General features: G+C 46.8%; 1 protein-coding gene across 1 annotated transcript in view; it reads left to right on the top strand.

Annotated features, from left to right (window-relative positions):
- Positions 1–21785, top strand: part of LYST (lysosomal trafficking regulator) — a 789135-nt gene that overhangs the window by 217089 nt on the left and 550261 nt on the right. Inside the window, exon 13 of the mRNA XM_073671457.1 lies at positions 19692–19865. Coding sequence (XP_073527558.1) covers positions 19692–19865 — 174 coding nt within the window. The remainder of the gene's footprint in view (positions 1–19691; positions 19866–21785) is intronic.

The raw sequence follows: 21785 nt of genomic DNA, 5'->3' as shown, positions 1-21785 counted from the left end.
CCGATTAAATGTAGGGTACTGTTTCAATCAGGAGAAATTGCACAACAAACCGTGAGGTCCATTTTTCCTATTAGCCCTTATGAAAGAACATTTTAGTGGAAAAAATGTAATTATTCATTCTTCTCCATCCAATTTTATAAATTTCTGTGTGTCACATGTGGTGTCAACATTCTCACTGCACACCTAGATGAATTAGTTGAGAAGTGTAGTTTGTAAAATGACGTCACTTATGGGGGGTTTCTGCTGTTCTGGCATCTCATGGGCTCTGGCAATATGTCATGGCACCTTCAAACCATTCCAGAAAAATCTGAACTCCAATATGGCACTTTTTCCCTTCTGAGCTTTGCACTGAGCCTCAAAAGTCGTTTTTGACCACACATGGGTTATTGGTGCACTCAGGAAAAATTGCACTACAATTTTTGAGGTCTATTTTCTTTTGCTACCCTTGTAAAAATAAAAAGTTTGGGCTTAAAAATCGTTTTTGTGGCAAAAAAATATATATTTTTTATTTTCATGGCTCTTCGTAATAAACTTCTGTGAAGCACCTGGGGGTTCAAGGTGCTCACCACACATCTGGATAAGTTACTTTAAAGGTCTTGTTTCCAAAATCGGGTCACATGTGGGAGGTTTCCACTGTTTAGGCACATCAGGGGCTCTCCAAACACGACATGATGTCCACTCTCGATTTACAGCTAATTTTGTGTTCAAAAAGTCAAACGGTGCTCCTTCTCTTCCGAGCCATGCCGTGCAGCCAAACACTGGTTTTCCCCCACACACGGGATATTGGCGTACTCCGGAGAAATTGAATAACAATTTTTAGGCTACATTTTTCCTGTTATCCTTGTGAAAATAAAAAAAATTGGGTCTAAAGTAAAATTTTTGTGAAAAAATGTTAAATGTTCCTTTTTATCCTTACACATTGCTTCAGTTCCTGTGGAGCACCTCAGGGGTTAATAAACTTCTTGAATGTGGTTTTGAGCACCTTGAGGGGTGCAGTTTTTAGAATGGTGTCACTTTTGGGTATTTTCCGTCATTTAGAACCCTCAAAGTTACTTCAAATATGACGTGGTCATAAAAAAAAAAAAAGGTTTTGTAAATATTGTTGAAAAAACGAGAAATCGCTGGTCAACTTATAACCCTTCTAACTTCCTAACAAAAAAGAATTATATTTCAAAAATTGTGCTGTTGTAAAGTAGACATGTGGAAAATCTTGTTTGTTAAAAGGGTTGTCCACTATTATTGAAAATAGGCCAATCTATTTTTATGATGAAAAGAAGTCTTTGTAAATACCTTGCGCTGCTGTTACTGCCTGTTAGTGGCGCTATCACTGGCCGCTCACAGCCATCACTTGACCCCTTGCTGATGTCACGCCTCATTTGACGTGACATCAGTGACGCGGTGGCTGCTGGGTTGTGGGCGGGGTTACCCCGCGCGTCACACCCTGCATCCGCCGCGCACTTTCCCATTGACTGGGCAGAGGGAGAGCGCGCGGTGGATGCTGGGTGTGACACGTGGGGTAACCCCACCCACAGCCTATCACTCATTGTGGAACGCAGAAGAGAGAGACCCCCGGCTGCATCCGGAGCATGACGTGACATCAGCGGATGTCAGAGCCGGCTGCAGCAGGGGGTCACGTGATGCCTGTGAGTGGCCAGTGATAGCACCCGCTCACAAGCAGTAACACCAGCTCAAGGTATTTACAAAGAAACTTATTTTCATCATAAAAATACATAGTAGTGTACAACCCCTTTAACTATTTTGTGTAACATAACTCTCTGGTTTAAAGGCATAAAAATTCAAAGTTTGAAAATTGTGAAATTTTCAACATTTTTGTCAAATTTCCGATTTTTTTCACAAATAAACGCAAGTCATATCGAAGAAATTTTACCTTTATCATTAAGTACAATATGCCACGATAAAACAGTCTCAGAATCAGCCGGCGTTATTAGCTCATAAAGTGACAGTGTTGAGATTTAAAAAATAAGACTTAGTCATTAACCTACAAAATGGCTCGGTCTTTTAGGGGTTAACAACCCAATTCTCCAAGGCTGGCATTTTGCATGCAAGACTTGATTATCTGGATGTTGGAGTAAAATGTGCCAAATTCATTAAAGGAAATGTGTTATCAAAAATATTTTTTGTTTTTCAAAAATATAAAAATGTTAAAAGTATTAATGTTTTTAATTTATTTAAATATATATTTTTAAATTATACAAAATAGGAAAAATGATTTCAAACATTTTGATGTTTTAAACACTATGGGGAGCAGCTGCTGACATTTACCATGAAAACCTAGTGTTCTGTTAGCTTGATTATGACTACAGTAAATGTGGACAGAATCCTCTCGCCTTTGTCCGATGTTACTCCTCATCTCCCCTTCAGAGTGTTTGCAAAAGGTGTCATCTACAATTCTGTTAGTTGGCACTGCACTGCTCACTGGTTTTTACAGAGATTTCAGTGGAGCAGTCATATCATTTCGTCTGCATCACTCAGATGACAGTAATTACAGTTCAACAGTCTGTATCACATGATAAGATTAGATACATGACTATATGGCTGTATCATACATGATAGAATTTTATATATGGCTCAGTGAACTATATCTCACATGTTTAGATATATGGCTATACTCACTGTATTAAACATGATAGGATTAGATAATTAGTTCAGTGGACTTCATTACACATGATAGGATTAGATACTCAATTCAGCGTACTTTATCATACAGTAGTGTTCAAAATAATAGCAGTGTGTTCAAAAACAAGAGTTAAGCACAAAATCTTTATACTAGTCTTTATTTCCATGCATTGATAACATTTCACACTGTTCTCTAATTCAAAACATGAAGAGAAATGTATATAATTCTATAAACTCACAAAATGTACTCTTTTTTTTTTTTTTGAGGACTTGGCATTCCTGTGAGTCACTAACCTAATATTTAGTTGTATAACCACAGTTTTTTAGAACTGCTTCTCATCTATGTTGCATAGTCAACCAACTTCTGGCACCTGTCAACAGTTATTTCAGCCCAGGGTGCTTTGACTACATCCCACAATTTTTGGGCATTTGTTGTCTTTGCCTCAGAAATGGCATTTTTGATGTCACGCCACAAGTGTTCTATTGGATTAAGGTCCGGTGATTGGGCTTGCCACTCCATAACCTCAATTTTGTTGGACATGTTTTGCATCGCACATAACATACCGTATATACTCTAGTATGTGCCGACTTTTCCAGCCCATTTTTTAGGCTGAAAAAGCCCCCCTCGGCTTATACTCGGGTATATACTTTATTGTATATACATTCCGGTGGTGGTGGGGGGCTGCGGCTGCGCTGGGGCGGGCACAGGCAATAGCCACTGCTGCAGCTACCACGTATGCCCGCTGCTAAAGGAAAATGAATATTCACCCTTCTCCCATGGGCGTGGAGAAGGGTAAATATGCATTCTCTTTAGTAGCGGGCACATAAGATCGCTGAGCTGCAGCGGTAGCTGCGGCTCTGCCGACACTGTGTGCATGCTATTAAAGAACAGGGATATTCACTCCTCTCCACTACCATAGTCTCGGCGTGGAGAGAAATGAATATCCCCCCAGCTCGCCTCGGCATCTGAGGGCACATGTCTGTGACGTTATGCGCTGCTCAGATGCGGAGGTGAGCTGCTGCTGGCAGAACAGGAGCGGAGGTGAGCTGCTGTTGGCTGAACAGGAGCAGCGTTGGAGCAGAGAGGAGGAAGGTGAGTAGAAGTGTTTTATTTTATTAATGTGTGCAGTGATGGGGGCCATGCAAACTAGGATTGGGGATGAGGGGGCCATGCATACCAGGATTGGGGATGAGGGGGCCATGCATACCAGGATTGGGGATGAGGGGGCCATGCATACCAGGATTGGGGATGAGGGGGCCATGCAGACCAGGATTGGGGATGAGGGGGCCATGCAGACCAGGATTGGGGGTGAGGGGGCCATGCAGACCAGGATTGGGGGTGGGGGGGCCAAGCAGACTAGGATTTCGGGTGAGGGGGCCATGCAGACCAGGATTGGGGGTGAGGGGGCCATGCAGACCAGGCTTGGGGGTGAGGGGGCCATGCAGACCAGGATGGGGAAATTTACCAGTAGCTGCTGCATTTCCCACTCTAGGCTTATACTTGACTCAATAAATTTTCCCAGTTTTTTTGAGTAAAATTAGGTGCCTTGACTTATGCTCGGGTTGGCTTATACTCGAGTATATACGGTAATACTATCTAACTAACATCTAAATACATGGCTATGTGGACTGGATCACACATAGCATGATTAGATTCGTGACTATCTGGCTCTACTATACATAATAGTATTATATACATGGCTCAGTGGACTGTATCACACATGATAGATTAGATATATGGCCATCTTGATTGTATTACACATGATAGGGTTAGATACACTGCTTTGTACTGTATAGTACATGATAGGATAGGATTAGATATAATACATGACTATCTGGCTGTGTCACACAGTCCACTCTGCTCTGTTGACTGTGTCACATATGATAGGATTAGATACACAGCTGAACGGATAATTACTCTGATCTGAGTAGAGCAGTCATGTCATTGTGCACTCGGATTAGACATTATTGGTGAGTGCTCATCAGGCCTAGCCACCAGGGCTGCGGCAGTGATTTCATCAAGTGATATGTACTCACCGTTGGATGAAGTCACTGCAGCATACCTGGTTCTTGAACCTGGTGAGTGCTCGCTGGTTATTACTGTGAATGACATTTTGTCACTGGACAAATCACTACTGTAGCCCTGGTGACTAAACCTGGTGAGATCTTACTGGTCACTACTGAGAGCGACAATGACATGACTGCTCCACGATGATCACCGCAATTACAGGTGATAGACATATTGCAACCCAGCACTGTGCTACGATAAAATGGCGCAAGCTCCTTCTAAAAAAATTGTGACACATGTAGGGTTTTTGCTCACATGTGTGTGTCGGGAGGCAAACTGGAAGTGTTTTCATTTAAATGTTCATGTCGGTTTATTACCTCATAAACCTTTCATAAGCAAAAGGAAAACAAACAGCCTTTAGTGCAGGCAAAACAAAGTAAACAATCCTTTAGGCAAAGTCTCTGGTTAGCCAGTCCTGTTGACACACAGGCTGGATAGCATCCAGTTCACTGGCTCAGTCTGGAGATAACAACACACAGAAGGTCTTCTCCCTCCAAACACAGACCATGTGTCAAACAAAGGATTCCATAATACCTCATCTCTGGGTGTGGTTTAGAGGTTATGTGGGCAGCCAGACCCACCCGTCTCTCATGGCTGCCCATAAAAACCTGGCCCAGATGCACCAAACAATCCTCTTAGTGCTATGTGCGTTAGAGCAACACTCCAGGGTTACATCACAGATGACAACCATCTCTGTGACACATACCTCCCATCAACGATCTGTCCGATAGCTGCCTTACACACATTACCTTTAATAGCAGGGCACCTTTTTAAAGAAGCACATAAATAAAAAATGTTATCTTCTTAATACATTGCAATCATCATATTATATAGTATTACCATATTCTTCGGACTATAAGGCACCTAGGTTTTAGAGGAGGAAAATAGAAAAAAAAATGTAAGCAAAAAATGTGGTCATGATGCCCTGTTAAGGGGGAGGGGGTCTGGTGCTGACACTGGTATAGGGGTAATGTCCCCCAATTCTGGTAATATCCCTCATCCTGGTATATACACTATTGTTCAAGAGTTTGGGGTCACCCAGACAATTTTGTGTTTTCCATGAAAACTCATACTTTTATTTATCAAATGAGTTGCAAAATGAATAGAAAATATAGTCCAGACATTGACAAGGTTAGAAATAATGATTTTTATTAGAAAGAATAATTCTCTCCTTCAAACTTTGCTTTCGCCAAAGAATGCTCCCTTTGCAGCAATTACAGTACTGCAGACCTTTGGCATTCTAGCTGTTAATTTGCTGAGGTAATCTCGAGAAATTTCACCCCATGCTTCCTGAAGCCCCTCACACAAGTTGGATTGGCTTCATGGGCACTTTTTGCGTACCATACGGTCAAGCTGCTCCCACAACAGCACAATGGGGTTGAGATCTGGTGACTGCTATGGCCACTCCATTACAGATAGAATACCTGCTGCTTGCCTCTTCCCTAAATAGTTCATGCATAATTTGGAGGTGTGCTTTGGGTCATTGTCCTGTTGTAGGATGAAATTGGCTCCAATCAAGCGCTGTCCACAGGGTATGGCATGGCGTTGCAAAATGGAGTGATAGCCTTCCTTATTTAAAATCTCATTTACCTTGTACAAATCTCCCACTTTACCAGCCCCAAAGCAACCCCAGACCATCATATTACTTCCACCATGCTTGACAGATGCTGTCAGGCACTCTTACAGCATCTTTTCAGTTGTTCTGCGTCTCACAAATGTTCTTCTGGCTGATCCAAACACCTCAAACTTTGATTCGTCTGTCCATAAAACTTTTTTCCAGTCTTCCTCTGTCCAATGTCTGTGTTCTTTTGCCCAGTTTAATCTTTTCCTTTTATTAGCCAGTCTCAGATATGGCTTTTTTTTGCCACTTTGCCCTGAAGGCCAGCATCCCGGAGTCGCCTCTTCACTGTAGACGTTGACACTGGCGTTTTGGTTGTACTATTTAATGAAGCTGCCAGTGGAGGAGCTGTGAGGCGTCGATTTCTCAAACTAGAGACTCCAATGTACTTGTCTTGTTGCTCAGTTGTGCAGTAGGGCCTCCCACTTCTCTTTCTACTCTGGTTAGAGCCTGTTTGTGCTCTCCTCTGAAGGAAGTAGTACACACCGTTGTAGGAAATCTTCAGTTTCTTGGCAATTTCTCACATGGAATAGCCTTCATTTCTAAGAACATGAATAGACTGTCGAGTTTCACATGAAAGTTCTCTTTTTCTGGCCATTTTGAGAGTTTCATAGAACAAACAAATGTAATGCTCCAGATTCTCAGCTAGCTCAAAGGAAGGTTAATTTTATAGCTTCTCAAATCAGCCAAACCTTTTTCAGCTGGGCTAACATACAGTACTTGTTCAAGGGTTTTCTAGGGTTTTCTAAACATCCATTAGCCTTCTTACACAGTTAGCAAACACAATGTACCATTAAAACACTGGAGTGGTGGTTGTTGGAAATGGCCCTCTATACACTGTAAGGCAGCGCTAGTCATCATAATGGGGATACTCGCTTCGCTGCGACAATCAATGCACACGTGCAATGTCTTTACATTTTTCTCACAATGCTGCAGTTTATTACTTCATAAGCCACAGTTCACCGGGTCCAACTCAGTGGCACGCCGACACACATATCTATAATATTCACGAGCCAAGTGGCACACAGGCCCACTTGCTCCAGGTTACAGCCTACGGCAAGGTAATAAATTATCAATGTCCATAACACAGTCCATGTAACAAACTGTATTACCTTTGCCGGGTTTAGTTGCTGCAGTCCATTTAATCTGCCACCCCTGTGGCTTTGTGGCTTCCCAGGTAGGGGTCTCCAGCCGTCGTTCCCTCAAAGGCCACTGACATCCACACAGGATCCAGGCTTTGCCTTTCAGGACTCCTCACCAAGCCGGCTCTCCCTCAAAGGCCACTGACATCCACACAGGATCCAGGCTCGACCTTTCAGGTACCAGGCTTCACTCCAAAGCCGCTGCCTTCCAAGGCCACTAGCATCCGCACAGGATCCAGTCTTTGCCTTTCAGGCTGCCAGGCTTCACTCGGCCTCACTAGGCCTCTCACAAACGGTGTCCCACACACATGGAGCACAGGCCTCACGCCTCACACCGAACACACCTGTCTCAAATTACCAGGGTTTATATATCCTGTGCGCACACACACAAACTGACAGGACCTTGCTGATGTCACAGTCATGTGATCAGTCAGCTGTGTGTATAGGTCCTGTGCTGTCCCAGTCATGTGTACAGACCTTTACTGTGCATACAGGACCTGTGTGATGTCACAGTCATGTGACCAGTCAGTTAAAGGGGAAGGTACATGGTCAGGTAAAACACATCCTGGACCATTTACAGTAATGCTAGCAAGCTCCTGCATTACAACACCTATGTAGATATTGCAATAAAAACAAGACGTTTGCAGCTAGAATAGTCATTTACCACATTAACAATGTATAAAGTGTATTTCTGATTCATTTAATGTTAGCTTCATTGAAAAAAATGTGCTTTTCTTTAAAAAATAATGACATTTATAAATGACCTCAAACTTTTGAACGGTAGTGTAAGGCCCCCTCCTTCCTCTTATACGTGGCCCTCATCCCCATCCTGGTATGCATGGCACCCCAATCCACCATCCTGGTATGCATGGAATCCCAATCCCCCATCCTGGTATGCATGGCCCCCTCATCCCTTTTCCTGTTATGTATGGCACCCTTCATCCTGGTATGTATGGCCCCCTTCATCCTTCATCCCTGTATGTATGGCCCCCCTCATCCTGGTATGTATGGCCCCCTTCATCCCTGTATGTATGGCCCCCTTCATCCCTGTATGTATGGCCCCCTTCATCCCTGTATGTATGGCCCTCTTCATCCCTGTATGTATGGCCCCCTTCATCCCTGTATATATGGCCCCACCTCATGCCTGAATGTATGGCCCCAACCCATGCCTCATCCCTGTATGTATGGCCCTCCTAATCCTTGTATGCATGGCCACCCTCATCCCGGGATGTATGGCCTCCTTCATCCTTGTATGTATGGCCCCCTCATCCTGGTATGCTTGGCACCCCCTGATCCCTGTCACGCTACACAGAAAAAAAATAAACGTTCATACTCACCTCCTCTCTCCTGCAGCGCTGTGTCCAGCTCTGTGCCGGAATAGTCTCTGCTCCCCACAACGGGACTGCGTGCGTGGGGAGCAGTGACCATTCATTCTTCCTAATAGCGCACACGCTGTAGCCGCAGCACGCCTCCTGCTGCGCTCGGCTATCAGCGTGCATGCTGTTAAAGGTCATGAATATACACCACACCCATGGGAGCAGTGAATATTCATTTTCTTTAGTAGCGGGCATAATGTAGGCTGCAGCAGGCGGCTGGTGCCTCATGTGCACCTCTACTCCGCCACTGTCGCTTCCCCCACATCCCCCACTACGCACAGCCACAGTATTTATGTATATCGGACTATATGACGCACCTCCCACTTTTCTCCAAAATTTTAGAGGAAAAAAGCGCGTCTTCCAGTCCGAAAAATACGGTATATAGCACTGTGTACTTACAATTGCTCATTTTGCCCTTATACCCAGCTAATTCTGCTGTTTTCCATTAGGTCTGTGACATTGGGTGATTAAAAAATGTATAGCTGGATCCTTCTAAGCTCTATGTAGACTGAAGAGATCAATTTTGCCTGTAAAATTGCAAAAGTCCCAGGGAGAGAGGAGGGGGAGCAGCTGGGTCAGTAGTTGAAGAGAATGATGATAAATGCCAAGACTTTCTGTTAATACATAGAGCAGAGAAAAGAGACGAATGAGTTGGGTAGAAAGGCAGAATTGCCAATTAAAAGTACACAGTGCTATATAATACGATCGCTGCAATATATTAAGAGGATGAAAACATTGATTGGAGTGCTTATTTAATGAAGTTGCAGTATTTTTCAACTGCCGTTTGTCAATGTTAGAAATATTGCTCTGGTTAGGGACTGAAGTACCGTATTTCTATAAGACGCACTTTTTTCCTCCAAAATTTTGGAGGAAAGTGGGGGGTGCGTCTTAGTCTTGTATATAGTTTAGTTTATACATAAAATACTGTGGCTGTGGGGGATGTGGGGGAAGTGACAGTGGCGGAGCAGTGGTGCACAGGAGGCAGCAGTTGCCTGCTGCAGCCTACACTGTGCCCGCTACTAAAGAAAATGAATATTTACTGCTCCCCACGCCCATGGGCGTGGCGAGCAGTGAATATTAATTTTCCTTAATAACCGGCACACTGTGCCTGCAGTGGTGCTCCTGGTAAGTATGGCACCCTGTATGTATGGCCCCCCTCATACTGGTATGCATGGCCCCCTTCATCCCTTATGTATGGCCCCCTCATCCAGGTATGCTTGGCACCCCCTAATCCCCCTCACGCTGCACAGAAAAAAAAATAAACACTCATACTCACCTCCTCTCTCCTTCAGCGCTGGGTCCATGGGTGTGGTGAATATTCATGGCCTTTAATAGAGGGCACACTGACAGCTGAGTGCAGCAAGAGCCAGGTTGCGCCTAAAGTGTGCGTGCAGTCCCAGCGTGGGGAGCAGTGACTATTCCAGCACAGAGCAAGACACAGCGCTGGAGGAGAGAGGAGGTGAGTATGAGTGTTTATTTTTTTTCTGTGCAGCGTGATGGGGATATAGGGGGGCCATAGGTACAGGGATGAAGGGGGCCATAGATATAGGGATGAAGGTGGCCATAGATACAGGGATGAAGAGGGCCATAGATACAGGGATGAAGGTGGCCATAGATACAGGGATGAAGGTGGCCATAGATACAGGGATGAAGGTGGCCATAGATACAGGGATGAAGGTGGCCATAGATACAGGGATGAAGGGGGCCATAGATACAGGGATGAAGGGGGCCATAGATACAGGGATGAAGGTGGCCATAGATACAGGGATGAAGGTGGCCATAGATACAGGGGTGAAGGGGGCCATAGATACAGGGATGAAGGGCGCCATACATACCAGGATGAGGGGGGCTATACATATAGGGATGAAGGGGGCCTTACACACAGGGATGAAGAGTGCCATACATACCAGGAAGGGGGATGAGGGGGCCATGCATACCAGGATGGGGGATGAGGGGGCCAAGCATACCAGGATGGGTATGAGGGCCACCTATCCCAGGATGGGGAAGATTAACAGAATTAGGGGACATTACTGTTACGGATCCGGGTGGTGAAACCTCTGTGCCGCTGTGCAAGGAGGGACCCAGAGGGGCGTAACTAAGTATCAACTCAGACCGACCCTGGTCGTACGGCGGCTAACGACTCCGTGACCAGGGAGGGACCGAGCAGAGGGACCAGGTGCTACTCTGGGGACGACCTTGTGAGAGAGCAGGTGGCTTCCACGGGTCAGCAGACTGGGACTGACCGGTATAGCGGATGGACACAACAGGCAGGTAGAAGTCTCTGGATAGTAGACAGGTGGTCACGGCAAGTGACAGCAGGAGCCTCCAGGTAGGCTACGGCAAGTGACGGCCAAGCAGGCTGAAGTCTCAAGGTTAGCAGGCAAGTGACAGCAGGAGCCTCCAGGTAGGTTATCAGGTAACAGGCGAGTGCTCCCAGGTGAGCGGGCTAGCAGGCACGGCAGGTAGCAGGCAGGTAACAGGCAGGTGCTTCCTCTTAAGCAGGCGGACTTGCCCATAGACAGACTGGCGGATAGAACGGAAGGCAGACTGTCGGGCTGGAGAGAAGTCAGACTGGCGGACTGGAACAGTAGTCAGGCTGGCAACTGGACCTGAGGGCTGAAGCAGAGGTAAGTATGCTGTGCATCAACTTTTGCTCGGGCACCTCCATTTTGGAGGAGGTGCCTTATATATGGGAGGACCCTCGGCTATTGGCTGGGGACTCCTTAGGACGGCGCGCGCGGCCCCTTTAAGAGAGAGGGAGCGCGCGCACCCTAAGCTCAGTGCCCGGGAAGCTGCGTGCGCCGGCAGCAGCAGGAAGAGGAGCGCAGGAGGACACCGCGCGGGGAGGTGAGAGGGACTGCGTCTCTTCCTGGCAGGGGGCAGAGACACCGATGCTACAGTACCCCCCCCCCCTTTATGCCCCCTCTTTTTTAGGCCAGAAAAAAAATTTTCAAGGAGAAGCGGGGCATGGATGTTCTCCCTGGGTTTCCAAGTTCTCTGCTCTGGGCCAAACCCCTTCCAATCCACCAGAAAAAAAGGTTTTTCCTCTTACCCTTTTGGTAGCCAGAATATTCTCTACCTCAAAAACGTCCTCAGCAGAAACCGGAGCAGGGGAAGAACCTGGATTGTCGGAAAAAGAATTAAAGACAACTGGTTTGAGGAGAGATACATGGAAGGAGTTGGGAATCCGTAACGTGGATGGGAGTTTTAACTTGTAGGCCGCTGGATTGATTTGTTTAAGGACTTCAAATGGACCGATGAACCGAGGACCCAACTTGTAGGACGGTATTTTGAGCCGAACGTGTTTGGAGGAGGGCCAAACCTTGTCTCCGGGACGGAATTGAGGCGGATCCAGACGTCTCTTGTCAGCATGTCTCTTCATCCGCTCGGAGGACTGAAAAAGTGCGGACCTAGTATTCTCCCAAATGGTGGAAAATTCGCTGACCAGAGACTCCGCGGCAGGGTTGTCCACAGAAATGGAGATGGGAAACGGAATCCGGGGTTGTTGACCATAGACTATAAAGAACGGAGACTTGGAAGATGATTCGCTCTCATGGTTGTTGTAGGAGAATTCAGCCCATGGCAGGAGATCCACCCAATCAGTATGGTGAGCGTTAACAAAGTGCCGGAGGTAGCTGGTAAGGATCTGGTTGATCCGCTACACTTGACCATTGGACTGTGGATGGTAAGCGGAGGAGAAATCCAGGGTGAGATCCAGCAGCTTACACGTAGCCCGCCAGAAACGTGAGGTGAACTGAACCCCATGATCCGACACGATGTGGAGGGGTAGGCCATGGAGACGGAAGATGTGGAGGAAGAAGTCCTTAGCTAGCATTGATGCAGACGGGAGACCAGGCAGAGGGATGAAGTGAGCCGTTTTAGAAAAGCGGTCGGTGACCACCCAAATGACTGTACAACCGGCAGAGACAGGGAGATCTGTAATAAAGTCCATAGCAATGTGTTGCCACGGAGCATCAGGTACGGGAAGAGGCAGGAGATGACCGGCTGGTAGATGTCTGGGAACTTTGTTGCGGGCACAGGATGAACAGGCTGAGACGAAGTCTACCACATCCTTGCGCAGGGTAGGCCACCAGTAATGCCGGGCGATGAGCAGGAAGGTCTTCTTTTGGCCAGCATGGTCGGCTAATTTAGATGAATGACCCCAGCGAAGAACCTTCTCATGATCCGGTACTGCTACAAACGTCTTACCGGGTGGAAGACGAGTCAGATCCAAGGGGGCCACATTCATCACTTTGGAGGGGTCGATGATGTGCATAGGATCCTCCTCTTTATCGGAGGACAGGAAGGATCGGGACAAGGCGTCGGCTTTGACATTCTTGTCCGCCGGGCGGAAGTGTAGGACGAAGTCGAAGCGGGCAAAAAACAAAGACCACCGGGCCTGGCGCGGGTTGAGTCTTTGGGCATTCTGCAGATATGCCAGGTTTTTGTGATCCGTATAGATGATCACCGGGTATAGAGCCCCTTCAAGCAGGTAACGCCACTCCTCCAGCGCCAATTTAACGGCTAACAGTTCTCGGTCTCCTATAGAGTACTTGCGCTCAGAGGAGGAGAAGAGTTTGGAGAAGAAGCCGCAGGTTACCATTCTCCCGGAATAAGACTTTTGGGTGAGCACCGCTCCGACTCTGGAGGAGGAAGCATCTACCTCCAGGTAGAACTGTTTGTTGCTATCCGGACGGTGCAGCACTGGGGCAGAGGAGAAGGCTTGCTTTAAGGAAAGGAAGGCCTCCTCAGCTTCGGGCGACCATTCCTTGGGATCTGCTCCCTTACGGGTGAGTTCAGATATGGGAGCAGTCCGGGAAGAGAAGTGCGGGATGAGGAGACGATAGCAGTTGGCGAAGCCCAGGAATCGCTGAATCGCCTTCAACCCCTCAGGACGGGGCCACTTTAGGACAGCAGAGAGCTTCTCAGGATCCATTCGTAGGCCTGTCTGTGAGGTAACATAGCCCAGGAATGGAAGAGAGGTCTGCTCGAAGAGGCACTTCTCGTATTTTGCATAGAGGTGGTTCTGCCTGAGCCTAAGCAGGACCTGACGAACATCCCTCCGGTGTGTGGGAAGATCCGGAGAGAAGACCAAGATATTGTCCAGGTATACCACCACGCAGGAGTAAAGAAGATCACGGAAGATTTCGTTGACCAATTCTTGGAAGACAGCGGGAGCATTGCAGAGACCGAAGGGCATCACACGGTGCTCATAGTGACCGTCCCGGGTATTGAATGCCGTCTTCCACTCATCTCCTTGACGGATACGGACCAGGTTATATGCTCTACGAAGATCCAGCTTGGAAAGGATCCTGGCGCCCTTAAGGCGATCAAACAACTCTGAGATGAGCGGCAGGGGATATTTGTTTTTTACCGTGATCTGATTGAGTCCTCTATAATCAATACAGGGGCGAAGCGAACCATCCTTCTTCTTGACAAAAAAGAATCCGGCTCCAGCCGGGGAGGTAGATTTCCGGATGAATCCCCTAGCCAGATTCTCCTCAATGTACTCAGACATGGCTCGGGTTTCGGCCGCCGACAACGGGTACATACGCCCACGGGGTGGAGTGGCACCAGGTACCAGGTTGATCGGGCAATCATATGGCCTATGAGGTGGCAGTGTCTCTGCTTCCTTTTTACCAAAGACATCCGCGTAGGACCAGTAAGGAGCCGGTAGACCAGGTAAATTAGCTGGGGTAGGTGGTGGACAAGTCGGGCGAACCGGAATTAGGCAGGTCCTATGGCAGTCCTGCCCCCACCGGAGTACTTCACCGGATTGCCAGTTCACCACGGGTTCATGTGTCTGGAGCCAGGGTAGACCTAGCAATAGAGAGTGAGAGAGTCCGGACAGCACATGGAAGGAGATTTTCTCCGAGTGCAGCATTCCCACCTGCAGGGTTATGGGTTCAGTGACGAGCTGGATGGTCACCGGAAGGAGTCTTCCATCCACGGAGGCGACGGACAATGGTTCAGCTAGAGGTTTGGTAGGAATACGGTATCTCTCTACCAGGGATTGGGAAATGAGGTTTCCTGCAGCTCCAGAATCCAGATGAGCAATTTCAAGGAGACGGTTCTCTCCCCAGGAGATAGAGACAGACAAAGTTAGGGATGGAGAGAGCTTACTTTTGCCTAGGACGACCTCTCCGAGCGGTCCTAGACACTGAAGTTTCCCGGCCTCTCCGGGCAGGAACGAATCAGGTGCTCTTTACTGCCACAATAGAAACAGCTCCCCTCGGCTCGACATGACTCTTGGCGAGATTTGACCATCTTGGTCTGGTCGATCTGCATGGGTTCGGGCGAGTGCGCACGGGGAGTGACCAGTTGAGAGGCAGGTCTCTGGAAAGTAGGAGCGAGGCGGGGGAACTTTCTCTCCCGAGTGGTCTCTTTGGTGCGTTCTTGGAACCGGATGTCAATCCGGGTAGCGAGTGACACCAGGTCATCCAGGGTGGTAGGAATGTCCCGACCGGCTAGCTCATCCTTAATCCGTCCGGAAAGACCCTCCCAGAAGACCGACACCAGAGCCTCGTTATCCCAGGCAAGCTCAGAAGCGAGGGTACGGAACCTTATGGCATATTGGCCCACGGTGAGACTCTCTTGGCGGAGATGTAGCAGGGAGGAGGCTGAAGAGGATTTTCATCCTGGTTCATCGAAGACTTTCCGGAAAGCAGCGAGGAAAGATGATAGGTCGGACACCAGGGGATCCCCTCTCTCCCACAGGGGATTTAGCCATGCCAGTGCTTCCCCAGTGAGATGAGACATGATGAATGCCACCTTGGCCCGGTCGGAGATGAACTGATGTGCCAAGAGTTCAAAGTGTAGGGTGCACTGGTTTATGAAACCCCGAGCTAGAGCGGGGTCGTCTCCAAAACGAGGAGGTGCAGAAAGCCAGGGGCCTGAGTTGGATGCCGTGGTATTGGTGGGCAGCGGCTCTGCCGGAGCTGGTGTTGCTCGACTAGGGGCGGACACAAGTGGTACGGACAGCGTGTCCAGGTGAGTGTTGACAGACCGCAGGTAGGTCAGGATGGTTTCCTGTTGGGATCTCTGACGAGAAACCTCCTGGTACAGGTCAGCAAGCGAAGGAACCTGGGGTCCACCGGGTTCCATGGCCCGAGCAAACTTTTACGGATCCAGGTGGTGGAACCTCTGTGCCGCGGTGCAAGGAGGGACCCAGAGGGGCGTAACTAAGTATCAACTCAGACAGACCCTGGTCGTACGGCCACTAACGACTCCGTGACCAGGGAGGGACTGAGCAGAGGGACCAGGTGCTACTCTGGGGACGACCTTGTGAGAGAGCAGGTGGCTTCCACGGGTCAGCAGACTGGGACTGACCGGTATAGCGGATGGACACAACAGGCAGGCAGAAGTCTCTGAATAGTAGACAGGTGGTCACAGCACGTGACGGCAGAGCAGGTTGAAGTCTCTAGGTAACAGACAGGTGGTCACGGCAAGTGACAGCAGGAGCCTCCAGGTAGGCTTCGGCAAGTGACGGCCAAGCAGGCTGAAGTCTCAAGGTTAGCAGGCAAGTGACAGCAGGAGTCTCCAGGTAGGTTATCAGGTAACAGGCAGGTAACAGGCAAGTGCTCCCAGGTGAGTGGGCTAGCAGGCACAGCAGGTAGCAGGCCGGTAACAGGCAGGTGCTTCCTGGTAAGCAGGCGGACTTGTCTATAGACAGACTGGAGGGTGGAACGGAAGGCTGACTGTCGGGCTGGAGAGAAGTCAGACTGGCAGACTGGAACAGTAGTCAGGCTGACAACTGGATCTGAAGGCTGAAGCAGAGGTAAGTATGCTGTGCATCAACTTTTGCTCGGGCACCTCCATTTTCGAGGAGGTGCCTTATCTATGGGAGGACCCTCGGCTATTGGCCGGGTACTCCTTAGGACGGCGCGCGCCCTAAGCACAGTGCCCGGGAAGCTGCGCGCGCCGGCAGCAGCAGGAAGAGGAGCGCAGGAGGACGCCACGCGGGGAGGTGAGAGGGACGGCGTCTCTGCCTGGCAGGGGGCAGAGACTCCGATGCTACAATTACCCTTATAACAGTGTCAGCAGCAGACCTCCTCCCCCTTAGCAGTGCACATGACCACATTTTTTGCTTACATTTTTTTTTCTATTTTCCTCCTCTAAAACCTAAGTGCGTCTTATGGTCCAGTGCATCTTATAGTCCGAAAAATACAGTACATTTCTGTCGTAATTGGCTTGGTCTATTTTTTGTTGCTAGTAAATTTGCTGTACAAACCTATGCTGCCACAAGCTATGCCAAATAAATTTAGGCTATGTTCATAAGTTGTGATTTTGCTATGTTTTTTTTCTGAAGGCAAAAACTAATCTATTGGCAGTAAAAAATGTTGCGGCTAATACGCAAGTTGCTGCTTTTTTTTTCCCTGCATTTTAGATGCCTTTTTCCTGCATTTTTCAGGATCCCCAAATTTTAACTTTGTTTCCACCAGGCAAGTATAAAGATACAAGGTGTTAGGCAACATGTGATACCATAAAACTTTTATTGAAAAAAAGAGCAATTTGATCAAATTATTTAGGGAAAAGAGTATTTTATATTTATTAGTTAAGGCATTGTTTACTTTTAGCACATATTATTAATGGTTTCATGTCCTAACTTGTTTTTCACCAAAAATGCCTCACTTATAGCAGTGTTATTGCTGCATTTTGCACTCTTTTCTTTCTAGAAGTCGAAAAATGCTGCAAAAACATGCTGAATGAAATGACATGCAAAAATACTTCAGTTTTAAAATTCAGTCAGGAAAGAAACAAGCGTGTGCGTGAGATCTCTGAAATATCATAGTGTTTGCTGGTACTGTAAAAAGCAGCTTTTAGGCTATGTTCACACATCTTGGTTATTTCTGCGTTTTTTGATGCAATTTTGCAGCTGCGTTTCACAGTACCAGCAAAGTCTATGACATTCCAAAAATCTCATGTACACATCTTGTTTTTTTATCAGGATTTTGTACTTTGCATGTTTTTTTTGCAAAATAGAGCATGTCCTTACTTTCAGCCTCTTTTTCAGCGTTGTTCACCCATTGGAAGTAACGGGTAGTAAAAAACGCTGAAAAAACGCCTAGTGTGAACATAGCTATTGGGGTTTGCTGTGTTTTTAGTGAAAATAAGCAAGTACAACAGTATGTGAAACACATTTTTGTGATTTGTACCATCTTGTCTTGGTCACTGAGATGGTAGTTTGTATTGGGAGAGTTTAATTAAATTAGTGATGTGTAATCATTGGCAGAGCTATGTGTGAGATTGAACAATGCCTGTGCAACTGAATGGCAGACCCTATAGTATGAAAGTAAATTGAGTCATACAAACTCAATGCACTGCCAGTGTCTTGGGTAAACTATTCTTGAACAATTCACCTCCCCTACAGTTATGCCAAAACCAGAATGAGATTTTTTTTTCACTGCACTTTATGTACATGCATATCAGAGACAAAAGGACAGTGGAAAAAAACGCACCTAAAAACAAGCAAGAAAGTAAGAAAAATCCTGAACAACCTCCTGGCAAGAGTTCAGGTTTTGCTGCAGAAAAAAAAATGCTGAAAAAACCATGATGTGTGAACATAGCCTTAAAGTTCATAAAAACGGAGCAAAATAGCTCTTCAAAACCGCAACTTGTGAACATGGACTTAAGGGCCCTGTCACTGAGGAATATGGTGGCTGCACTCAGGTATCACTGTGTTTTTTCTGCGCTGTTAGGCTGTGTGCCCACGATGCGTTTTTCAAGCATTTATGCTGCGGAATTTCTGCAGCGTAAACGCTTGGGAAACGCTTAGTAAACCTTCCCCCATGGTCTCCAATGCAATTCCGCACTTTCTGTGCCCATGCTGAGGATTTTTCCGCAGCGTTTATGCTGCCTCAAAAATCCGCAGCATGTCCATTAATTTTGCCGAAGCGCTGCTTTTTCGCCGCCATTGACTTGCATTAGAACGCGCCAATTCCGCAAGACTGCATCTGTACTTGCGTATTTGGCGCGTTCTAATGTGCGGATGGTACCCGGGTGTGGAGGACAGGAGACTCTCCTCCACACCCAGGTACCATTAAAAGCTGTAAAAAAAAGAATAAAATAAAAAATAAAGATTATATTCACCTTCCGACGGCCCCTGGACTCCTTCTCTGTGCTTGCGGGCAGATCGCGCAAGACTGAAGGACCTGCGCTGACGTCACAGTCATGTGACGGCAGGTCCTTCAGTACAGGGCACCGCGATCTGCCGGCAGCCAGCACAGGAGCGCAGCAAGTCTCGGGGGCCATTGGAAGGTAAGTATATAGATTTATTTTTTGATTTTTTACCATTCTTTACGGTCACACTATATAAATCCATGCCGTTTGCATGGATTTATATAGTGTGACCAAGTTGTCAAGCACTTTCCAAGTGATGCTAAAATCGCTTGGAAAGCGCTTGTCAACCTGCATGCGGAAATGCATGTGACGAACGCTTCACATCCGCATGTCCCTGGCAGGAAAAACACATGTACAATCCGAATGTACAATCCGCATGCTTTTTTTCTGCCAGGGAGATGCAGAAACGCTCAGGAAAAAATCCTGAGCATTTCTGCATCGTGGGCACATAGCCTTAAAAAGGATTTCAGTTATCATCTGCTACATTTATCTGTACTTACAAGTTCTCTCTGTTATCTGTGGCTTTACATATGACTGATATTATCATCAGAGCTGTAAAGTAGTTTTTGTTACACTAAGAAGGGAAGACTATGCTAAGTAAAGCCGTAATGAAGGTAAAATTTACAATAATAAATGGCTTTTTATTAATATTGGTAGAACATTTTAGGGTCTCTCTTAAAAAATGACGTGAAATGACACTTTTTTAACAGAATTAATTTATATTTTTGTAGACTATGCTCAAGTACAAGTGATGAATGTAAATTAACCCCCTTGGCACAAGTTGAAACTCAAGAGAACATACTAGATTCTGGAAACTGGCAACACTTGGCGTTTACATGTAAAGAAATTTTTGAAAGTAAGAACAAAGTGTGCAGTAAAATAATGCTGTGGGTCTCTGGACAGAGGTAGGTTTTTCTGTTCTTAATGATGAGATACCATCTTCTCCTATTTTGTGACTAATAGAAATGTCAATATTAAAGTTTGAGATTATGTCACAGTAGTATCTGTTTTTAAAATCAATCTATATTTATGAGCTTTACTGTATACGTTCACATCACTGGTCCATCTTTAACCTGTTCACCTCCTCCTGTCTAGTGATGAGCGCAAGTGTTTGTTAATAGAGTTTGCCTAGGGTGCTTGGTATGCACCGAGTATCACGAGTGCTCAAATGATATGTTCAAGTCCCCTTGCCTGCATGTTTCGCGGCTGTTAAACTGGCAATCCCCACATGTTTTGTGGCTGCCTATGTTAGGCAGTCCCAACATGTTTTGTGGCTATCTAACAACCGCAACAAAACATGCGGGGATTGCCAGTATAACAGCCGCGAAACATGCAGTCGTGGGGACTCGAACATGTCACTTTAGATATGGTAACATAAGCATGTTCATTATACAGTTATAGTAACTCTATCACACCCACTATATACAGTGGCATGTAAAAGTTTGAGCACCCCCTGGCAGCGGCGTACATAGAAGTCATGGGGCCCCATAGCAGAAGCTCTAATTGGGCCCCCCCCCCCCCCCAAAAAAAAAAACTTTCCAGCCTTTACATAGTAATTTTCCTCCTTCTGAAGTCGTAGATTCCTCTTTCATTGCCCCATAAAGTATGATGCCAACAAAAGTGCCCCCCAAACAGTATGATACCCCTATGGTGCATTCCTCCAAATTAGCCTCCACATGCACAGTATCATTACCCTATTGTACCCCACTTCAACTCCCACGGCAAAGTATGGTGACCCTAACACAATATAATCCCCCAACTGTGAACCCCACAGAGCCCTCCATACACTCTCATGGCCCCCACACAGCCCTCCAAACAGTATAATGGCCCCCACACAGCCCTCTAAACAGTATAATGGACCCCACACAAACCTTCACATTGTATAATTGCTTTCATACAGTATAATGGCCCCCCACATAACCCTCAAATATTATAATGGCCCAACATTGCCTTCCATATAGTATAATACACCACCGATAATCTTCCATATAGTATAATACACCACCGATAATCTTCCATATAGTATAATACTCCCCCCATAATCCTCCATATAGTATAATGCGCCGCCATAATCCTCCATATAGTATAATGCTCCCCCCATAAACCTCCATATAGTATAATGCGCCCCCCATAATCCTCCATATAGTATAATGAACTTCCCATGGTCCTCCATGGAATATAATGCACTCCCCATAGTCCTCCATACAGTATATTACACACCCCATAGGGTAAAATGCAGCCCCCATATAGTATAATGCACGCCACAGTCCTGCAGTATTATGGGCACCACGTACTCACTGATTTTAAAATACCGTATATTTTAAATAAGCCGACCCGAATATAAGCCGAGGCCCCTAATTTTACCACATAAAAATGGGAAAACCTATTGACTTGAGTATAAGCCTAGGGTGGGAAATGCAACAGCTACTGGTAAATTTCCCCATCCTGGTATGTGTGGCCTCCTCAATCCCCCAATCCTGGTAAGTGTGGCCTCCTCAATCCCCAAATCCTGGTATGTGTCGCCTCCTCAATCCCCAAATCCTGGTATGTGTGGCCTTCTCAATCCAAGTATCCTGGCATGTGTGGCCCCCTCATCCCCCCAATCACTGCACACATAAAACAATGAACACTAATACTCACCTTCCTTCCTCACCTCTGCTCCAGCGCTGAGTCATGTCTGCAGCCGCTCATGTTGGCATCTGAGAAGCGCGCGCTCTCAGAAGCCGAGGTGAGCTGCTGCTGCTGCCGACACATTCACTCCTCTCCACGCCGGGACTATGGACGTGAAGAAGTGTGAATATGCTTTCTCTTTAGCAGCGGGCACT

The sequence above is a fragment of the Phyllobates terribilis genome, unplaced genomic scaffold (genome assembly GCF_046119375.1).
Source record: "Phyllobates terribilis strain yellow unplaced genomic scaffold, ASM4611937v1 Scaffold_3__8_contigs__length_932513732, whole genome shotgun sequence".
Taxonomy (NCBI): Eukaryota; Metazoa; Chordata; class Amphibia; order Anura; family Dendrobatidae; genus Phyllobates; species Phyllobates terribilis.
The sequence above is the reverse complement of the archived record's forward strand: the minus strand, read 5'-3'. Positions and strand labels throughout refer to the sequence as shown.